General features: G+C 45.3%; 1 protein-coding gene across 32 annotated transcripts in view; it reads right to left on the bottom strand.

Moving 5' to 3' along the window:
- The window catches only part of ZMYND8 (zinc finger MYND-type containing 8), a 126,112-nt gene that overhangs the window by 43,824 nt on the left and 59,727 nt on the right, over window positions 1–22,561 (bottom strand). For all 32 annotated transcript variants that reach the window (XR_003427039.1, XM_027078125.1, XM_027078114.1 and 29 more), the window contains 4 exons: window positions 20,888–20,965; window positions 19,703–19,818; window positions 13,997–14,478; window positions 1,479–1,619 (listed from right to left, as the gene is read on the bottom strand). Coding sequence is in view for 31 of the 32 variants with exons in the window: in XM_027078125.1 (XP_026933926.1) it covers window positions 1,479–1,619; window positions 13,997–14,478; window positions 19,703–19,818; window positions 20,888–20,965 (817 nt within the window). In the remaining variant the exon portion in view is untranslated. The remainder of the gene's footprint in view (window positions 1–1,478; window positions 1,620–13,996; window positions 14,479–19,702; window positions 19,819–20,887; window positions 20,966–22,561) is intronic.

The following is a 22,561-nucleotide window of genomic DNA, read 5'->3' as shown; positions in this document are numbered from 1 at the left end:
GCAACCCAGTAAATCTCTGCTGGGGGGGCCTGTACTAGATGCTAGTGGTGAGAGCCCACCCCACCCCCACGTTGGAACAACCGAAAATGTCTCTGGACACTGCTAAGTATCCTCTGGGGGGTCGGGGGAACTGCCCCTGGTTAAGAATGGCTGACACAGGCTCTTCCCAACACAACACCCTGAGAGGTCCTTCCAAAATGCCCAGTCAGTTCACATCCCTCCTCTGCTCAAATGGTCCCACACCAAGGTCCATGAGGTCCCTGTGTTCTCTGACCTCATCTCCCCTTCACCCACTAGGACACGTCACCCGGGCTTCCTTGCCATTCCTATAATACACCAAGTTCATCCTGACCCTAAGGCCTTGAATTTCCTGTTCCTTCTAGAATGTTCTTCCTCTTAACACCGACATGGCTGGGTTTTCTTCTCATGCAAATTCTTGGCCAGGTATCACCTCCTCAGAGGCCTTCCCTAACCACTGCCTCTTGCTCCTCCCACCCCCATCCTGCCCAGCTCTCTCCTTGTCATATGAATACCTTTTACCTTCCATGATGACATGACCTGTCTTAGTTTTTTTAGCTTGATTATTATTTCTCCCTCTCTAGAACCAAGCTGTGTAAGAGAGCAGGGCCCTCACTCACCACTGTCCGCCCCAGGTCTAAAACAGTGCACAGCACATAATAGATGCTCAATAAAAATCAGGGCTCATGGCTGAATGACTTACTAAAATAGCTTCCTAGTTGGGTGTTTAGCATTTCTGGTGCTAATTTTTGTTAAAGACTTTGGCCTAAGGTAATGCTTTCAAAAGAACCAACTGAAACTCAATGAGTTTAAAAAAAAAAACAAAAGAACTACTACATCAAGGATGAAGACTAGCATTAAAAAAAAAAAACAAAAGAATTAAAACAATATGTCAGAACACACTATACATAAGGAAAGTAAATACTGAATCATAAAACAATATATACCGTGTGTGTCTGTGTATGTGTGTGTGTGCGTGTGTGTGTGTATACACACATATATATATAACTTTAAATATACGTATTTACAAATATAAGAACTGCGTTACTGTGGTCCAAGGCTGTAAACACTGGCCTAAGGTATTTCAAGATAAAACAGCCTTGCATGTCAACAAGCTCTGGGAAATCCCTTGCTAGTTCCTTGTACTGATCTCTCTTCATCTCCATCCACTGTACCTTTTCAAAATTTTGTACACAGAAAAGAGTTCAGGGTTCAAGAACCACACACAGGGACTTCCCTGGAGGTTCAGTGGTTAAGACTCCACACTTCCAACGCAGAGGACACAGGTTTGATCCCCGGTCAGGGAACTAGGATCCCACATGCCGTGCGGCCAAAAAAAATTAAAATACCAATCTTTTTTTAAAAAAAAAAAAAAAGAACCACACACAAAAGAGGACATTACAACTTGCAGAAATACTCATAGCTGCTACGGAAAGAGGCTTCCCAAAATTCCAACTGACCCAGGTTAAGATTCAGGATGCTTCCCGTGGTGGACGTCTTGTCCGTTTTCGTCATGATCGGTGTTGATACTTGAGGAGAGAAAGGTTTCGGGCTGCCAGATAAACTCCCCGCTTGTCCTGTCTTGGTGGAGGCTGGTGAAGCTGCAAAAGTAAGTTACTCGTTAAAAGACAGATTTACAAATAAAGAAACATATAAAGCTTGTAGGTGTGGGGCAGGGAGGAGAGTACAGAAATTCTATTTGATTTCAACCAGGCCGCCAGAACAACAGAGGGGGTTGGAGCAGGAAGGGCTGGCGATGTAATTCAAGCAAAGGGCTTTAACCCGACGTTAAAGCCACGAAGGAAGAAGGCCGCCCCAGTCATTCTATTAAACACAAAGCTCTAAGACAAATCGGCTAAGCTGCCACTGAAATTGGTTTGGCCCATTCACAGGTGTAAATCTCAAAACAAACAGCGATTAAACCAGCCCCCGCCTCGGTCCAGATGCAGAGACCAGAGCCAAGCTTACAAATGGCATGTCGTCCATTTGTGGGAGACGCAGGGGCCAGTTCACCCAGCCACTGCACCTGCCAGGGGCCAGCTCCACCCCTTGGGAGCTCGCAGGCTTCTCATTTCAAAGGTCCTGCAATGCTGAACGAAGCCAAACTCCACAACAGATGGAGTGAGGGTGCTGTTGGTAAATTACCTCCCGCCTTACTGGGTTTCAAACTTTTATAGGAGGATAGAGTCGTACCTATGCCTGAGTCTTAAAAATACCTTAAAACTCCCAACTTCCTGCTCCCCTGAGCAGGTGGGGGAAGAGAGAACAGAAACCAAACCATTTAACAAAACAAAGTGTTCAGATGGGCCAACTGGGGCCTCCCAAAGACCTTTTAGATCCTGCCCCTTTGCTGAAACGGCTCTGTATTATTGGGCTGTCCTGTTACCATAAATGTGTGACAGGCATTCAAATGGCCGGCTCCCCTCAGATATGCAAGAAACCTCAAGAAAGCTGTTGATGGTGATGGGGTTACACTCGCGACATCGCAGGGACTTCACAAGTGCTTGGACACGCTGGTGGCGTGACATCCCAGGGACTTCACAAGTGCTTGGACGCGCTGCTGCCTTCTTGCCTTGGTTTCCTCATCTGCCAAATGGGGATCCTCAGAGTAAGGATTCAATGGGTTAAACTCTACACCAGCTCAACAAGTCAACATACATGAGCTAGCCTCAGCTCCAGCGCCAGGACTTGCCAACACTATTTTTAATGCAACAGAGTGGGAAAGACTCTAGATGTAGGGAGAAGTGGATTAAAGCATGGATCAGGAGCCAAAAGAGAGGTTCAAATCCCAGCTCTGTGGACGTGCTGTGTGACCTTGGGCAAGTGACCTGATGTCTCTGAATCTCCTTTCCCGATAGCTACAAAGAGGGATACTAATAATATAATACAAAAGGATTGATAAAAGTACCTAACTCATGAGACTTCCCCGGTGGCGCAGTGGTTAAGAATCCACCTGCCAATGCAGGGGACACGGGTTCCAGCCCTGGTCCCGGAAGATCCCACGTGCCGTGCGGCAACTAAGCCCGTGCCACAACTACGGAGCCTGCGCTCTAGAGCCCGTGAGCCACAACTACTGAAGCCCGCGTGCCACAACCGCTGAAGCCTGTGCACCTACCTAGAGCCCATGCTTTACAACACGAGAAGCCACTGCAACGAGAAGCCCGTGCACCGCAACGAAGAGCAGCCCCCACTCGCCGCAACTAGAGAAAGCCCGCGCACAGCAACAAAAACCCAACGCAGCCAACAAATAAATAGAAAGATAAATAAATAAATAAATAGAAAGATAAATAGAAAAATAAAGGTGCTTCAAAAGATTTAAGTATCACCAATAAAATCTTTAGTATTAGGATTTTTAATTATTATTCATTCATTTATGTTCTGTTTCCAAAAGAGATCTGCAGTGGCTGAAAAGATCAGTGCAGTGTATTCCCTCCACAAGGATTAAAGACCAGAGTCTTTCTAATTGTATTCCCTTAAGCAAACTAGCAAGTGGGTCTCGCAGGGAGGGTCTTAGCATACTAGCAGAAGCACTGCTTGGGGCTGCAGGGAACTTTGACAAGGAAGACTAACCCTAAAGGGTAGCGGGAGCCAAAACCACACAAAGGTGCGGGGTCACACAGAGAACTCAAGCAAGGGAGTCCACGTTTCCCTGTTTAACAGTTCAAGTTACATAGTAAGAAGGAGAGGCTGGCAGGTGGTCTAGCAGAGCCCTACCCCCCGCTGTGGGCCTGCAGGGAATTTACCAAGAACACAGGGAGAGTCATTAGTTTTATAGTTCTGTATATGTATGTTCATGTAGTTAAAAAATAATAATAACTGGAACAACAAGCCTTTAATTTCATAGACATATAAGGAATTTACCAAGAACACAGGGAGAGTCATTAGTTTTCTTATATATATATATATATGTTCGTGTAGTTAAAAAATAATAACTGGAGGCTTCCCTGGTGGCGCAGTGGTTGAGAGTCCGCCTGCTGATGCAGGGGACACGGGTTCGTGCCCCAGTCCGGGAAGATCCCACATGCCGCGGAGCGGCTGGGCCCGTGAGCCATGGCCTCTGAGCCTGCGCGTCCGGAGCCTGTGCTCCGCAACGGGAGAGACCACAACAGTGAGAGGCCCGCGTACCGCAAAAAAATAATAATAATAATAATAACTGGAACAACAAGCCTTCAATTTCATAGACACATAACGTTTCCTTTGTTAATAAAATTTAAGTATTGAAGGTTCAAGAGACACGTTCTAAACTTTTTAAAAATTTGAAATACAGCACTTGGATACATGAACACCGGTTTCCCATGGAGATGGGTCTGGTTCACTTTCCACCCGGCCAGCAAAGGGCAGGGGCCACCCTCACTGGCGTCTGGTACTGCACTGCTTCACGTAATCAGGACCAGGACAGCACCTCGGGGTCACCTAGCAACCCACACTGCAGAACTCGCCTCTGAGAAAGTGATGGCCAGTGCCCATCCCTGGCTGCCACCTACCCCACCTCCCCAATTTGTGAAACACCTGTGTCCGTCTTGACCTCCCCACAACCACTCACCCAGTTGTTCAAGGCCAAACACGTCTACACTGTCTCAGTTCCTCCTCTGCTCTCCTGCCTCAGCCTACCCAGCCCTTCAGCGAGTCCTCTGCACACCACTTCCAAAATACACCCAAATCTTCGCACTCACCTCCATCCCAATCTCCAGGGCTATCACCCTCAAGGGGCAGAAAGTAGATCTTAGGGGGTGAAAAAAATCTTACTCTTTTTATAAATAAAGCACACATGCCGTACGTAAAAGGACATACAATACGTTTAAAGTTCATGAGGGTCCATTCTTAAGTATAGCCGCCAAAGAAGTGAAAACCTATACTCAAACAAATCCTCGAAACAGCACTATGAACAGTAACGCAAAGATGGAAACAACCCAAGTGTCCATCAACACGTAGACAAGCCCTGGTATAAAGGAATGAAGTTCTGATGCACGCTGCAATGTGGGTGACCTTGAAAACGCCACACTAAGTGAAAGGAGCCAGATACAGGTCATATTTTATAGGATTTCACTGAAATGAAATATCCATACTGAGCACATCCATACAAACAGAACGCAGATCGATGGTTGCCAGGGGTCAGTGATGGAGCAAAGGGATGGGGGTGGGAGAGGGGGCAGGGTGAGAAGTGGCTGCTTGGTGGGTACAGGGTTTTGTTCCGGGGTGATGGAAATGTCCTGGAACTAGGTAAGAGTGGTGGATGCACAGTGTTGTGACTGTACTAAATGCCACTGAACTGTCTACTTTGAAATGATTAATTTTCTGTTATGTGGCTCTCACCTCCATTTTAAAAAATATTCACGGGAGGACAATTAAGAAGAAAGTGTCTAGGGGCTTCCCTGGTGGCGCAGTGGTTGAGAGGCCGCCTGCCGATGCAGGGGACACGGGTTCGTGCCCCGGTCTGGGAAGATCCCACATGCCGCGGAGCGGCTGGGCCCGTGAGCCATGGCTGCTGAGCCTGCGCGTCCGGAGCCTGTGCTCCGCAACGGGAGAGGTCACAACAGTGAGAAGCCCACGTACCGCAAAAAAAAAAAAAACAAAAAAAAAGAAGAAGAAAGTGTCTAAAAGGGCTCCTCCGGGGGTGATGATGAAGAAAAGGTTTGGGAAACACTGCCCTAACACATCAGTTCCCACGAAGACCCTGTAAGAGCTCCCCACAGGTCCCCTAGCACCTGCCACAGCACCCCCTCCCAGGGCACCTCCCCCCAGCAGCCGGGACAGCGCCTTAAACAAGGAAAGCAAACATCACTCCTCCACCTAAAACCATCCAGGGGCGTCCAGTTCCCCAGAATAAAAAAAACCCAATGAGACAGCTGACCTTTCCTTGCCTCATTCTGGAATCTCCAGCCACGTGGCCCCTTGTGCTTGGCCCCTCCAAGATCAAGTCCGCTCCCAACTCAAGCCTTTACACTTGGAATTTCCGAGGAAAGACACCCCACCCACCCAACCCACCACTCCCACCCAGATCATACTGGCCAGCCGTCCTCAACATTTGGGTCCAATACCACCTCCTCAGAGCCCTCCCCTGCCAGCCCCATCTAAGCTGGTCCAGGTGCCCCTTTTGCCTTGAGAATATCGCTCCAGAACAGGCTCCTTGCCAGCCACTGACGCTGCCTGAGACATTTACAACATGAGCAGATACATGAGATGATTAATTGAAGAATGAATTCTCCATTCCTCTTCTCATGACTGTGGTCACAGTAAGCAATAAAGAAATGATAATGACAAGCAATAAAACCTCTCCATTACAAAGGTGCCAATTTACACCATCTCCTCGATATTCTGCAGCTACTAGAGGCATGCTGAGTGATTAGGCAACCAAGGAAAACACATGGATAAGCAGCTCACAGAAAAATACAAATGGTCAAGAAGCACCCTGAGCTCGACATAAATAAATGTAAACTCAGGTAAGGCATATGGAGATATACAGGTAAATCTCCAACCTACATCCTTTTCACCTGCATGGTACACTTGTTTCAAAAATAACACCTAGTGTTCAGGGTAGGTGAGGAAAGAGGTACACTCACAGGCATCAAAAAACTATTCAGAGGCTTCCCTGGTGGTGCAGTGGTTAAGAATCCGCCTGCCAATGCAGGGGACATGGGTTCGAGCCCTGGTCCAGGAAGATCCCACATGCTGCGGGGCAACTAAGCCCGTGCACCAGAACTACCGAAGCTCGCGTGCCTGGAGGACGTGCTCTGCAACAAGGGAAGCCACCACAGTGAGAAGCCCGCACACCACAATGAAGAGTAGCCCCCGCTCGCCACAACTAAAGAAAGCCCACACACAGCAACGAAGATCCAACACAGCCAAAAATAAATAAATAAATTTATATTTAAAAAAAAAAAAAAAAACTATTCAGGAGAGCAGTTAGGTGATAATGATATTAAAATTAAAGTATACCAAATGTAAAATAGATAGCTAGTGGGAAGCAGCTGCATAGCACAGGGAGATCCGCTCGGTGCTCTGTGACCACCTAGAGGGGTGGGATAGGGAGGGTGGGAGGGAGACACAAGAGGGAGGGGATATGGGGATATATGAATACGTAGAGCTGATTCACTGTTATACAGCAGAAACTAACACAACACTGTAAAGCAATTATACTCCAATAAAGATGTTTTAAAAAATAACTAAAAAGTAGATGCTTGAACACACAAAAAAATAAATTAAATTAAAGTGTACAGGGAATTCCCTGGCAGTCCAGTGGTTAAGACTCCATGCTTTCATTGCCGAGGGCATGGGTACAATCCCTGGTTGGGGAACTACCAACCCACAAGCTGCGTGGTGTGGCAAAAAATTTTTTTTAATTTTTTTAAATATAAAAAAGAATTAAAGTATACGTAACACACGGACCCGAAGTTCCATTGCTATGAATTCACCCCATAGATATAAAAGTGCCCCTGATACTGGATATGCACGAGAAGGTTCACTGCAACAGTATTTATAATAGCAAAGGAATGGAAGATGGCTTATAAACGCCTATTCATTAGAGACTGGCTAAATAAATAATGGTATACATACCATTCAACCCTTAAAAAGAAAGACTCAGATCTCTACATCCTGACAAAAATGTGTGGGAAAAAGAGAAAAAGGTAAACTCAAGTGTGCATAGAAATGTCCCCGTGTGTGTAAATGTTTCTGAAGAGCATGCCCACATCTTTAAATGAACGTAAAATTTTTTTTTCCTAGCAGCACATCCCATAATCATGGAAACTTTGGAGAAAAACTGGAGCCCAGAAGTGGGGATAAAAAAATTAAAAACTTTAGCTTTTCCTTTATACCTTTCTATACCGCTCTAATATTGCTGGGTTTCATTTTGTTGTTTTAATTCTAACCATGTGTGTGGAGTCCTTTCATCGTTTAAAAAGAAAAAAAGGGTCAACTAGAGGCATTTAGATTATGAGCCACTTTGCGCTTTTAAAAATGCTTTGCATTTACTGTGGTTTTGTTGGGGGAAAAAACTTTAAAACAGGTGCAAAAATGTATTTGTTAATATAAAAAATGTAATGAAGGGAGAGGAATTCTGTAATTGTGTGACTCCGGCGAAGTTCAATCACTGATATGTTCTTGAAGACTTTTATTCATGACCATCTAGAGAAACATGGAAAATATTAAGCTGGCCAAAATGTCTACAGCACTGGGGGTTAGAAAGTGAGCAAGGACCATATATAGAGAGATATAAATATATAATTAACATATACATGTCAGTAGTGATGAGTTGAGAAACCCTGTTTGAAATCGCTCTAGACACACATATATACATTACAGACATTAAGAAAACAAATCAATGTATCTGTTTAAAACATCTGCATTCACATGACTTCATAAAATCTACCTACTACTGATGATGAGAATATGTGCACTCAAGTAGAAAGACGTCAAAGAAACACTGCTAAGTTGAAAGAAGCAAAACGTTTAGTACAATCCCATTCCATCACACACACACACAAATTATTACTGTCATCATCACTGTGATTATATACATTAAAAAATTTTAGCCACCCAGTTCTTAATAGTTGTCACCTCTCAGCGTGAAATTATGGACTATTTATTCTATAATATTAACGTTTGAAAGGCATATCTTATATTCAGGGGAAAATGATGTAAAATGAAATGTAAATATTGGAGAGCTTCAAAGTTGAAGGTTAAGCAGAGTTTTATCAGGGCTGAAATTCAAAAGCACGGTCCATAAATCTATGGCTCTCAATGAGAACTGGAGTGGTGAGCATGCCCCCCAGGGGACACGTGACAATGTCTGGAGATGTTTTTGGCTGTGATAATTGTGGGCAGGGGTGTGCTACTGGCATCTAGTGGGTAGAGGCCAGGGACACTGCTAAACACCCTACAGGGCACAGGACACCACAGAGAATCATCCGGCCCAAAATGTCAGTAGTGCTGAGGTTGAGAAACCCTGTTTTAAATCACCCTACAGACATTTCTGAAAGCAAAAAGACAATTGGAAATGCACGTTTCAATTAGGCCTTGAAACAGATGCCAATCCTTTTTTATAAAGTCATAAATCTTGCCCAAAGGAAGATCTAATTGCCTTTGAAGTCACAAATAATTTAATCAGATTTTACACTCTGATGTACAATTCACAAGCAAGGGCTAAAACACATCATTTATTATCTACGTTTACAAAACCCCCAGACTGTGCTAAGTGCCCTTCTGACTACATGAAACAGGAGTGGTAGGATTAAATTAGAAAAAGGCCCCTTCCCTCCCACACACCCCAGCCCCCTGGGGGAGGTGGCAGTGGAGGATTTAATGACTCACACTGAAGTTCCTCTACTTACAAAGTCCTAGCAGCAACCTACACATTCAAAGGGCTGGCGGCATCTTGCACCACTCTTGGTGGCATGAACAAATGAGCTCCAGAGCATAGAATCACTGGATGGTCTAGGACAGGACAGAAATGCTGTCCTGAATGGTTATTTAGTTCATGGAAAAGTATTCAGAACACAAGGTTAAGTTAAAAAAGAAAACCCTCAACAGTCTACACCAAACAGATGTGATCCATGAAGCCGGTAGTTCACAGATGCATTTGATGCGCTCTATAGGTTTTGTTTGTTTTGTTGTGTTTTTTTTTTTCAGCCACACAGCATGCTGGATCTTAGTTCCTCAACCAGGGATCGAACCTCTGCCCCGTGCATTGGGAGCACGGAGTCTTAACCCACTGGACCGCCAGGGAAGTCCCTATAGTTTTTTTTTTAATTTGAGCCAATGTGTAAAAGTTGGGGTAGTTTGCATTTTAAAAATATTTGAGAATTCTCTTGAACAGCCAGAAATCTGGCAACACTGAGCCACATCCCCATTTGGCTAGAACCAGCAGAGGGATCTGGTCCCCAGTGCCCTTTAAAAAAAGCATACCTCTCTAGCTCAGCACACACGTATGGGAAGAGTAAGTACTGCTTTGGAAAGTGTTACACACACAAGCACCCATGAGTGTGTCAATAGTCATGAAGACGAGCGGATTTCTGCTTTAGTTCACCCCAGTCCTTATCACTTCCAAAACTCACTCATTTCCTATCTGCCTGATCCCTGGAAGTATCTGAATTTTCAACTTGATAATATGATGTATAAACCAACACAAAGTAGTCCAGGATGGGAATTCCCTGGCGATCCGTGCTTTCACTGACAAGGGTGCAGGTTCAATCCCTGGTTGGGCAAGTAAGATCCTGCAAGCCACTCAGTGCAGCGAAAAAAAAAAAAGAGTCCAGGAAACAATTTCTAAGGGCTGACTGTGGGAGGTGGCATTATCCCTGACTTTAGTTTTTGTAACTAGCACTTGTTTTAAGACAAACATGTATTGATTTCACAGGACAAAAAGAGTATCTGAAACCGTCTTCCCTTCTCCCTGAAGGAACCCACATGGGGCTGCAAGACCAAAGGACCACTATTGAGAGTGGTGAAAGCCAGGCCCCAGGACTCTTACCCTAATACATATTAATGACTTAAATCAGGATCCCACAAGCAAATACTGGCAAAGGCATCAATCTGGCCAGGAGGTCTAGATAAAGGAGGAATCAGACAAATCATGGAGAATATAAACCACTCTGACCCTTAACACAACAAGATTCCAGGAGTAAAAGGAGTCTGGCTGAGCAAAGGGCTCCTCAGAGAGCTAAATCCAGCCCTAAGGATTACAGACACATGATTCTGAGCTCCTCAATCCCCCAAACAAAAGGAGGGTTTCTAAACTCTCATAAAAATTTTATCTAATAACTTATTTCAATGTGTAGTCTTATGTGGCTGGCTACAAATTTTTCCCTGCTGAAACTAATAAGCTTTTTCAATACTATGACAATCTTTTTTTTTTTTTTTAAACACACTTTTGGATAAAGCGCGGTCTTGTCTCAATTATACTCTCTCTGATTGCTGGGGCATTTCAATAAATAACCCACTTCTCCTTCCACAAAGTGCTATTATCGCTGCCAACAGCAGAGGGCAGTGGTGTGCAGTGCAAAGAACGCCCATCCAGATTCAGGATCTGGCTGTGGGAACTTCAGCACCCCCGTACTCTCCGCAGGGACTCCAACTTGCCTTCTGTAAAATGGGGAGACTGACTCGGAGTTTCTCTTAGTCTGTAACAGAAACTGGCAAACCCATCCATGGGCCAAATCTGGCATACCACCCATTCTTGTATGGCCTGTAAGTTAAGAAGAGTATTTACCATTTTTAAATGGTTTGGGGGGGGGCGGATTAGTAGTTCATGAAACATACAAATTATATGGAGTTCAAATTTCAGTGTCTCAGCCACATACTACCTATGGCTGTTTTAGTAACACAACCAAGGTATTGAATAGTTGCACTGTTGTAACAAGAGCTCTACAAAGCCTAAAGTATTTACTGTCTAGCTCCTTACAGGAAAGAGGGCAATCTCTAAGACTAAAACAATTTTTAATAAATACCTTCTCTTCCTACACTCTTCACTGGCTGCCTAACTCACGATCAGCAAAATAACCCAGGCACATACTAGTAAGCAGTTATATTTTGGGAAACAGCTTTAAATTCTACTGAAATGGGCTACCTGCTAACTTACCACCTCAAAAGTCACTCATATAATAAGGAGTTTTGTCAGGAATTCTGACGTCATTTCAACCTCTGAACCTCTTGAGGAAAGAGAGAAGCTTAATTAAACCCATTACACGTGTTCTTCTTATTCCTCTAAAACTATGTTTCCTGAAATATGGTGCTGGCACATCAAGAGTGGTTCAGAGACCAACATGTTTTATTTTACAAGTTATGTGCTAATTTCACGTATATCAGGAAAAAGCACAGCAAAAAATTTAAACACATGAACTTATATACTTTATTTAGCTTAGCATTTATAAACTGCGTCTGCAATTTATAAATTGCAGATTTAATATTTAAGAATGTAATAAAATAGGTGGTACTTAAGATTATGGCAAAATATCACAGCAGTCAAAGTTCAGGCAACAGTAATTCATGGGATTGCTGCCGAGTTAAAACACTTTCTCAAAAGCATGATCTCTATGAGAACTAAAAGGCTGAGGAGTTTGTGTGATTATATACCATGTTAACTTGGCTTAAATGGAATCATGTCATGGAATAAAAGTAAGCTTTTAAGGACTCTGCTCAGAAACCAGGGGGCAAAACGGAAGTTTTTTCTGAGGCTGGTGAACAGAAGTTATGTCTTCAGAACGAAGCTCTATAACTCAACTGTGAGTCCCTCGACCACATGCCTGGATCAGACCTGGAGAAAGACTGCAGCCTTTATTCTGAAGAATCAAAAGCTGTTGGTAATTAACTCTCTACTCCACCTATAGTCATCTGGAGAGCAGCGACAAGCAGTACTTGAAATAAGCAAACCAGAAAGAAGCAACAACACAAACCGAAATGAGTGGAATTCTTTGAGTTTAACACTAAGTCCCCATCATTTTATCTTCCGGGGACACTGGCGGTCTCTTAACTGATGCCTGCTCCTTTTCTTTTCTTTTCTTTTCTTTTGGCCGCACCATGCGGCTAGTGGGATCTTAGCTCCCCGACCAGGGATCAAACCCAGGCCCTCAGCAGTGAGAGCATGGAGTCCTAACCACTGGACCACCAGGGAATTCCAGACACCTGCTCCTTAAAGAGTTCTTACGTGAAGGAAACAAGGGGGAGGGTGGTGTCTGAAAGGCTATCCAAGGGTAATGCTCTGGCCAGAGGTCTAATACTGGTCCAACTTTATTCATTCTGGAAAATATCTTAAGACCTTTTGAGCTGACATTTCATAACTGGAAATTTTATATTAAAATGCAGATTTCCCATTTCTCTGGAAGAATGTTAAGATGTGAAAACAGTTAAGTCCACATTCCTGTGGACATTCCATGGGCTGAAACCCTTGAGAATAGGGCATGTGTCCCGAGGTTCATCAAAAGTCTCCCCAACCCAGAGCCTCAGGGCCAGCTGCCTTCGTTACCATGTTCAGTGTGGAGCTACCTTCTACCCATGCTTCTCTAAGATACAACAAGAAAGAACAACGAGTAAAGGCCGTGTTTCAAGAAAAATGAGAGTACACCCGTTTCCTTGTGGAAACAGAGTTCTTAAAGGTTTTAATATGCAACCAAACTGTCTGGATAGAAAGAATTCAATTTAAGTCACCCTTGCTTTTGTTACTCTCAGCCAGCATCCCTCATTTGTAACACCTCTCTGAATCCACATAGGCATGGGACGAGCAACTACCAGAAAAAATAATAGAGTAGCCAACATTTTTGTAGCACTTACTGTTTCAGGCACTGTCCTAAACCCTTTATGTATGGTGGTTCATTTATCCTCACAAGAACCTGAGGTAGGTCCTATCATTATAGTCGTGTTACCGGTAAGGAAACCAAGCCACGGAGGGATTAGGTATCTTGCCTAAAGCCACAGGGCTAGTGAGTAGCAGAGCTGGGATCTAATCTGAGACCAGCATCCTCATTCGTCACCACTGCTACAGCAGCAAGGCTCCAAAGTGCAACACAACCGTTAAACGGGTGGACCTTTAAGAAGTGGGACTGCTCTGGGGAGAGAATATGCTTGTTTCCCTTACATGTTCCTCTAATATTTGAGCCTTAAGTAATGTGAATATCTGGTTTTGATAGAAAAATGTTTCAATTAAAATAAAATTCTTGAGAAAGAAAAAAACTGTTGTAGGAAGTTGTGACTCATCTCAGAGGCATCTGAACAGAACTCTGAAGGATTTCTGGCCACCTCTGCCCACTTCTAGGAACGACCTCCAGTTGCCTTTGGGGAACATTTTTCTCATTTTTTGGGTCCCTAACAGCACGAATCCCAATGGGTTACTCAGTTAAAAATTAAAACTTGCTCCACTGGGATGAAACGCCACGCAGCTCTCTTTGACTCTGTGATGCTCACCAGGTAGGGCCAGACAGGTGTGGCCCCGATGGGAGCGCCCCTGTGTCCCAGGGGGCCCCTGTACCCTCTCCCACCAGGGGCTGACCTGTGCTCTTGTCCAGGAAGTCTATGGACTCCTCACTCGCGCTGAAGTGGCTGGACGTGGCCTTCTTCTCGGCGTCCTGCTCCACGTCGGAGCCTGTGTGCACGGAGGAGTTGGTGCTCATGGGGGAGCGTGGCATGTCCGACAAGGAGATCCTGCGGCCTGTGCCCCCGCTCAGCATCGGCTTGCTCATCAGGATCTTGGGCGACGCCGTCATGTCAAAGTTGAGCTTGACCTTCTCCTGCTTGTCTATCTTGGCAGCACCAGCGCTGGGGTTGGAGGGGTCGAGCAGCATTTGGTACTGGCTGTTGGGCGTGTAGGGCGTCCTGAATGGAGAGTAATTAAAGACCCCAAACTTCCGGCGGATGTTCTCCACGTAAACCTCCATCTCTTGCATTGCACTGTTGAAGATGCTTTTGGTCTTTTTCACAGAAAAAGGAATCTCTTTAGACATGAGGTAGCAATTATTTATTGGAACCCAGGCCCTGGGAGTGCAAAAGAGAAAGGGAGTTTAAGTCAACTGTGGTCATTTCCAAGATTCTGAAGTTTTTTACAATTTATTGTGCAAGAACACTTAACATGAGTTCTACCCTCTGAAGAAACGTTTAAGTGAATCACACATAACTGCCATATCAACTGAAAAACAAAGCACAACCTAAAAGTTGAGAATTATTTATTTGGCGGACAAAACTGAGGACTTGGACTTCCCTGGTGGCGCAGTGGTTAAGCGCCGCAACTATTGAGTCTGTGCTCTAGAGCCCGGGAGCCATAACTTCTGAAGCCTGCGCACCTAGAGCCCGTGTTCCACAACAGAGAAGCCACTGCAATGGGAAGCCCACACACCCCAACGAAGAGCAGCCCCTGCTCACCGCAACTAGAGAAAGCCTGCATGCAGCAACAAAGACCCAACGCAGCCAAAGATAATAATTAATTTTTTTTTAAAAAAAAAAAAAAAAGGACTTAAGCCTGGACGCAGCCTCTCAGATCACGCTGAGGGACTGCTCCCAAGAGGTCAGGGAGGAGCCAGTATATACAGGAGATTTTGCAACAAAGACCAGGTAGTGGGAACTTCAAAGATTATTGTGAATTAAAGAAAACCAAGCATCTCAAGTTAAAGAATTTAGCATTTTTTTCCATGTGTGGGAAGATGTAAGCATCAGGGCTCACTGACATCATTCCTTTGATATGCACTTTAGCTGTCAAGGACAGGATCCCGTGCTTTCCCATCCCGAGTGTCCTCAGGGTGCACCGCTTAGGGTGGCTACAGTGGCTGAGGGCGGGGCAGCGGGCTACCTGTTTGTCTTCAGCCTGAGTTCCCTCAGGGCTCACCATCCAGGGTCTTTTACTGGCTTGATGGCTGCAACATCCTTTGTTTACTGAGAGGGCAGGCAACACTTTTTTTCCACAGCTGATTATAGGTATATGTTGGTACAGCAACTCTCTAGAGCTTATTCATTTTGTTTAACTGAAACTTTACACCTGTTGATTAGTACCCCCCATTTCTCCCTGCCCCCAGCCCCTGGCAACCACCGTTCCACTCTTTGATTGTATGAATTTGACTATTTTAGATAGCTCGTACAAATGGAGTCACGTGGTATCTGTGTTTCTGGGACTGGCGCATTACCCCACTTAGCCTGAAGTCCTCCAGGTTCAGCCATGATGCCACAAACTTCTTAAGGCTAAACATTATTCCACTGTATGTACAGACCACATTTTCTCTATCCATTGATCTCTCTCGATGGTCATTTAGGTTGTTTCCAGAATTGTTTTTTTTTCCTTAATGCAAACCAAATCAGCCTAGTGGATTTTCCAAGATTCTTAAATACATATTCCTTTTTTTCAAATGACTTGGTTTGAGTGGTTAGTTAACGATCCACTCAACAGGCACGTTCTGTCACAAGGACCACACGTGACACGAAACTCAGCTACGACATTCAAAGGCTCAATAGCTTAGCCATTTTAATCCACTAAAACAGTAATAAATCCCCTTTGGCTCTGGGTTGGTAGCGAGTAAGAAAACAGTCTGCATCCTAGACTACACCTCTGAAAAGAGAATTATCCCCCAAATCTCATTCTCCTGCACTCAGACATAAAGCACTTTCTTTTCTCTTTTAAAACTGCCCCTGGAAGTGGTAGCAAGGTTCCACAGAAAAAAGTAAAACTTGCTGCTGATGAAGATGATGATGATGATGATGAAAATGATGATGGTGACGACTTTGATGATGAGGAAGCTGAAGAAAAGGCTCCAGTAAAGAAACCTGTATGGATAACTCCAGCCAAAAGTGCACAAAAATCAAACCAGAATGAAAAAGCCTCAAACCATCAACCCCAAAATCAAAAGGTCAAGAATCCTTCAAAAAACAGGAAAAAAAAAAACTCCTAAGACACCAAAAAGGACCTAGCTCTGTAGAAGACATTAAAGCAAAAATGCAAGCAAGTATAGAAAAAGGTGGTTCCCTTCCCAAAGCGGAAGCCAAATTCGTCAATTATGTGAATAACTGTTTCCGATGACTGACCAGGAGGCTATTCAAGATCTCTAGTAGTGGAGGAAGTCTCTTTAAGAAAATAGTTTAAACCGTTTGTTAAACTTTTCTGTCTTAGTTCATTTCTGTAACAGTTGATATCTGGCTGTCCTTTTTACAACACAGAGTGAGAACTTTCCCTACCGTGTCCAATAAATGTTCTCCAGGTTCCATTGCCAAGAATGTGTTGTCCAAAATGCCTGTTTAGTTTTTAAAGATGGAACTCCACCCTTTGCTTGGTTTTAAGTATGTATGGAATGTTATGATAGAACATAGTAGTAGTAGTGGTCAGACAAATGGAGATGGTGAGGAGACAAAAATATACATGTGAAATAAACTCAGCATTTTAACACAGTTAAAAAAAAAAAGCTTTTTTTTTTTTTTTTTTTTTGTGGTACGCGGGCCTCTCACTGTTGTGGCCTCTCCCGTTGGCGGAGCACAGGCTCCGGATGCGCAGGCTCAGCGGCCATGGCTCACGGGCCCAGCCGCTCCGCGGCATGTGGGATCATCCCGGACTGGGGCACGAACCCGTGTCCCCTGCATCGGCAGGCGGACTCTCAACCACTGCGCCACCAGGGAAGCCCAAAAGAAAAAATCTATTTTTTTAAGCTCTGCAGGCATTTGATAAAATATTTTCTACATTTGCATATAATAGTGTCTGTGAAATAAAACTGAAAAAAAAAAAAGGCAAAATCTTTTAAAGTACAAAAAGCCCATGATGAGACTCTTCAGAACAAAAGCCTCCAGGGGCTCTCTCTCTCTAACATTTATTAACTTGACAATGGGGGAATTTGCTGGCGATCCACGGGTTAGGACTCCCGGCTTTCACTGCCAAGGGCCCAGGTTCAATCCCCGGCTGGGGAACTAAGATCCCATAAGCCACACAGAGCGGCCAAAAAAAACCATGACAATGAACATGCAGTGGTCTGTGCTATTTCTTATTCTGCTGCCCGCCTTATTTTGCTCACCCCTGGTCCAGGTTTATGTTTTGGCTCTGCAACCTCGAAGCGAGCTCCCCGAGAAGGGACAGCACATCACAACCCCTGCAGCCTCCCCTGAGTCCGCGTCCTGTTTCTGGGTCAGACCCAGAGCAGGCTGTCGACAAGCCTGCCCCATTCTGCTTTAAAAACATCCTGGGAAGGAAGGGACGTCCATCCTTTTAGAAGTGGCTTCCACTACAGCTGTCAGGGACTCCCTGCCCAAGGCCAACGGAAACCTCCCTACAACTCCTACCTACAGTCCCTCCACCACCGGGATATCCTTAACGACTCCCCCAATGTGCACCCTGCACCCAAAATGAGCCCGACAGTTCGACAGGTCCCCTCCAAGGGGACAGGAGACACCACGGAGGGAGGGTTAAGGAAATCTCGTGGGGCATCAGACTTGGGCAGCTGCCTATTTTACAAATGTAGGGGGACCGGCTTCCAGGACAGCTCCCACCCAGAACCAACCTACACCTGCAAGTTCAAGGGAAACAGCCTCTGGAAACAGGGCCGGTGAAGCTCATGGCCCCTAAGCCACCTTCAATGGCTGTCAGGCAGGCAGGATTAAGAGGTCCATGCAGAGTGGGCACAGCTGGAGAATCCACGACTCTTAAGGCTCTGGGAATATTTGGCGCTTGGGGGACAGCAATGCTTGCCCCCCGCCGTGGATATCTTAAGTATTATCCCCACTGAGTTACACTATAGAATAATCCCAAATCATCAGGATGGTTCATTAACACTTGCCATGCTCTAATGAAGAGGCAGGAAGATGTACAACCTGCTATCTCTCTTGCTCTTCAAATAAAAGCCAGACTTCTGACCAAAGCCACCCTGGTGACCCAGGCCCAGCCCAGCCCTCTGATCCCACCTCTTACCCACCCTCTCCTCCCTTATCCTGTTCAAACCACACTGTGTTCATGGATTTCCCTGAGCAATTAACTCAGCCTTGGCCTGCCCTTTCCCTACCTGAGTCCCTGCTCTCTCTGGTCCCTCTACCCAGATCTTCACCCGGTCCCACCACTACCTCCTGACCTGAGATCATACTGTCTATTCCCCACTTGTATGTCATCTGCCTTCCCCCCTTCCGACGGGCAGTGTCTGCCTGCTCGCTCCTGTATCCCAGCATCTAGTACTCAGCGTGGCACACGGCAGGCACCAAAGACATGTTTCTTTGAATGAATGAATAAAGGAATTTTAGAAAAACTTCCCCAAAAATAGTCAAAATCAAAGTATAATACTTCCTATCAAACCTAGAACCATCTCAGCTGATTTCCATTTTGTCTCCTATCAATGGATTGCCGGGATTCCTGGTAAATGATTTCAGATTACTTTGATATTCTTTTTTTTTTTTTTTTGGCAAGATGACAAGCAAAATTTAACAAAGAACAACATTTCAAATTCTGGTGTTGTTTAAAATGAGGAAGTGTATTTTCTGTACATTCTGTGAGTAGGTATAATTTTCAAACTATGTCTGTTAAACATTCTCCCCTACACACACACGCGCGCACGCGTGCTTTCTCAGACTGCTTGGTAGGGTTTCGGGAGGGTTTTTGCCTCATTTACTCACAATGTAACTCTTGCTAAAAGAGAACCAAGAAATTACCCGCCGCTCATCTCTGTCTACCTGTTGTTCTGAAGCACGCAGGGGGCTGCACTCCACAGAGAAGTGCTATTAGCTGGAATAATTCACGTCGCTGAGAGAGGGAGAGGGGAGGGCAGGAAGGCTGGCAGGGAGGGCTCACACCTGTCAAAACAGCAAGCCCTTGTAATTTCCCATTTTAGCTCCACAGAAAAGGGACTACCCAGCACAACGATGGGAGATTCATTTTACCGGCAATCTGGGGAAATGCTTCTGATCCCTGAAAGCATTATTTTGAAAAGCAATTTGTGCGGTGATTTCATTTACTGCGGAAAAACCCAGAAAAGAACAGCAGCACTTAAAATAACCGTGGAACCTATGCCGATGCCGGCTACGTCCACAAAACCACGAAAGCAAGATTCTTTTCCAACACACCTGAGAACACTGAAGCCTGTGCGATCAGGCTCATTAACACAGCCCAGGACAGGGTTTTTAAAGTGCAACACCACTGGCTGGTATCGAGGCAATAAAATAATAGCCGTACCCACCGCCCCTTCTTGTATTCACTGACAGGATCAAAGGTTCAGTCACAGCTACGCGTTTGAAGCCTGTGTTTAACTCCCACCTGTCGTGTTGTCCAAAGAAACGGGCATCAACCTGCCCATCTTTATCCCTCAGAGCTTTCGCAGGCCAGAATGGAAACCCCTTCAGTTTTGCCCAAACCAAAGGATGTGGATTGCTCTAGGAAAAGAAAAACAAAAGCCAGAGTTTGTATGTATTCGACGGCAAGATGCACACGTAGAGCTCGGTGGGTGAGGGGAAGCTAAGGCAGAGTTGATACAGGCCGCAGAATGAAAGCAAACAACTTCCAGCAGGGTCTCCCCAGGTGGCAGTCACTACATGTGCGGCCATTCCCCGGGCAAGGCTGGGAATGGGGTTCAATGGGGAAACCAAAAAGCAGCGAGCACTGACCAAAACGAGGCTTCAACTCTGGCTGTGCCGCTCTTGCCCGGGTGGGAGCGAACAAGAGACTGTACCTTTCTGGGCAACACAGGGACAGTTATACCTACACCCTCTGTTAAGCTGGAGGGTTAAAGGCACCTTACATCCAGCATATAATAAGGGACGGCATTAGCTAACTTTATTCTTTACCGAGAGCTACTCAGGGCCTTAACGATTCAGATGTCCATCTCGAAATGCAGGAAAAGACAAACTATGTTTGGATTCTCAACTCTACTTGCCCAATCTTGCAGCCCAATACCCTCCCCCCGCACCCCCATCCTCCCAGCTCACCCCAACGACACACTTCTCTGCGGAACAGCAGTTTGGAAAATACAGATCCATGGGGACAACTGGGGTGACTTTCTCTCCCCACCCCAATCCCAGCCTCAAGAACCACGGTTTGGAGAGACCATGGAGTTAACCCTGGGAGGGATTTCCAAACCTCTTAAAATAGACCCAACGTGATTTGTAAGTAACACACTCATTTAACACGACTCGGCTCGTCATCTGCGTGACTTTGCCATGTCTCTCCTCTCTGATGAGCTTCTTTTCACTCTGCATCTTGCTGTTTTCAAGGGCTAATAAAGCCAGTAAATCGTGACACTACCTCTGGCACATGACCTTGCAGCCAAAGAGGTTTATCCCACCTGGATTACATCCCATTCCGCCGTAACTTAATTTTCAGTAAGAAAATTATTTTAAAACTGTATCCAAAGTTTCATCCAATAAGCCACCTGCAGAAAGCTGTCCTGGGTCACCCAAGGCATAGAGTTCAGAAAACAAAGAAAGGAAAGGAAATCCAACTTACACAAGGCTCACAAAACCAGTTATCTCGTTTTTGGCAAGCAGCTAGATAACACTCTGGACAAACTTCGATTTCATTCATCTGTAAAGCAAAAATGTGTTAGAATGTGTCATTCCCAGGGGTCTTGTATCTGCAGGCCCTCAAGAAATGCATGATGATATTGGCAGGTGAGATTAGCTAACCTAAGTCCCACAGTGGGGAACACCCTGGACATCAGTCCAACTATTTCTCACCAGCCCCGACTCGCCCACCTAGCCCCAGCAGCCATCATCTCTCGCTGGACCATGTCTCCCAGCTTCCTAAGCTTGGTCCATTTCCCACACAGACAGAGCAGCCAGAGCCACCTCTACAAACACAGGTCCCATCTGGTCCCTCTCCTTAGACCAGTGGTTCTCTACTGGGACAGTTTAACCCTTCCAGGGACACTTGGCATAACTGGAGATATTGTCGGTCATCGGTCATCACAACTGGGGGTGGACAGTTGAGACTGGAGTCTATGATGGTACAAGGACAGCTCCTGCAACAAAGATGTCTCTGGCCTCAAATGTCAGTAGTGCCAAGGTTGAGAAACTAACAATGAAATCTAAACACCTGGTCAGGGCTTCCCTGGTGGCACAGTGGTTGCGAATCCGCCTGCCAATGCAAGGGACGTGGGTTCCAGCCCTGGTCCAGGAGGATCCCACATGCCATGGAGCAACTAAGCCCGTGTACCACAACTGCTGAGCCTGCGCTCTAGAGCCCACAAGCCACAACTACTGAGCCTGAGTGCCACAACTACTGAAGCCCACGCGCCTAGAGCCCGTGCTCCGCAACAAGGGAAGCCACAGCAATGAGAAGCCCACGCGTCGCAAGGAAGAGTAGCCCCCGCTCGCCGCAACTAGAGAAAGCCCACGCGCAGCAACGAAGACCCAATGCAGTCAAAAATAAATAAATAAATAAATTTAGATAAATAAATAAACACCTGGTCAGTTCCTTCAAGGCCATGCGTGGTCTGGCCTCAGTCTACCTGTCTCAGCTCCCCAATCCCTTCCCTCGACTCTGGCCTCTGCTTGCCATGCTCAATTCTATATATCTCTAATCACACCATGCACAGCAATTAATTAATACCACGTTACTCTATTTTATTTCCACGGATAACTGAAAATTCTGTAACTGAATGTCCTCTCTCTTGAGAAAGTGCATTCCCCCCAGAGAACCGTCATGACTTAGAACTAAAGGCCCTGGAAGCTCCCTTCTTGGATCTAAATTCAGACTCCACTACATCCTAGTTCTAGAACTTTAGGAAAAGTTGCTTATACTGTCTGAGCGTCCATTTCCTCACCTCGTAGAATGGGGGTGAAAGCAGTACCTACCAAACAGAATTATTATAAAAATTAGATGAGATAAATGTAAAGCACTTCAAGTGACAAGGTGCCAGACACATAGCAGGTGCTCAACTAATGATTATTAATTAATAACTTTAAAGTAATTACTAATTATAATGGACTGACCGATTGAGGGCAATGAATAAATGAGTAAATGAATGAATGAGTGAATGGTGGACCATGTTTCTTCCTTCTACCCACTCTCCTTCTGGGCTATTCCAAAGGTACTGGGTAGAACAAAGCGGCAACATCAACATCAGCCCTGGCATTGGAGCCCACAAAGCAGCACTGTGTTGCCAACAGGTAGGTTCAG

The sequence above is a fragment of the Aethalodelphis obliquidens genome, unplaced genomic scaffold (assembly GCF_003676395.1).
Source record: "Aethalodelphis obliquidens isolate GAN/ISIS:26980383/991018 unplaced genomic scaffold, ASM367639v1 scaffold42, whole genome shotgun sequence".
Taxonomy (NCBI): Eukaryota; Metazoa; Chordata; class Mammalia; order Artiodactyla; family Delphinidae; genus Aethalodelphis; species Aethalodelphis obliquidens.
Note: the sequence above shows the minus strand (reverse complement) of the source record. Positions and strands in the feature narration are given on the sequence as shown.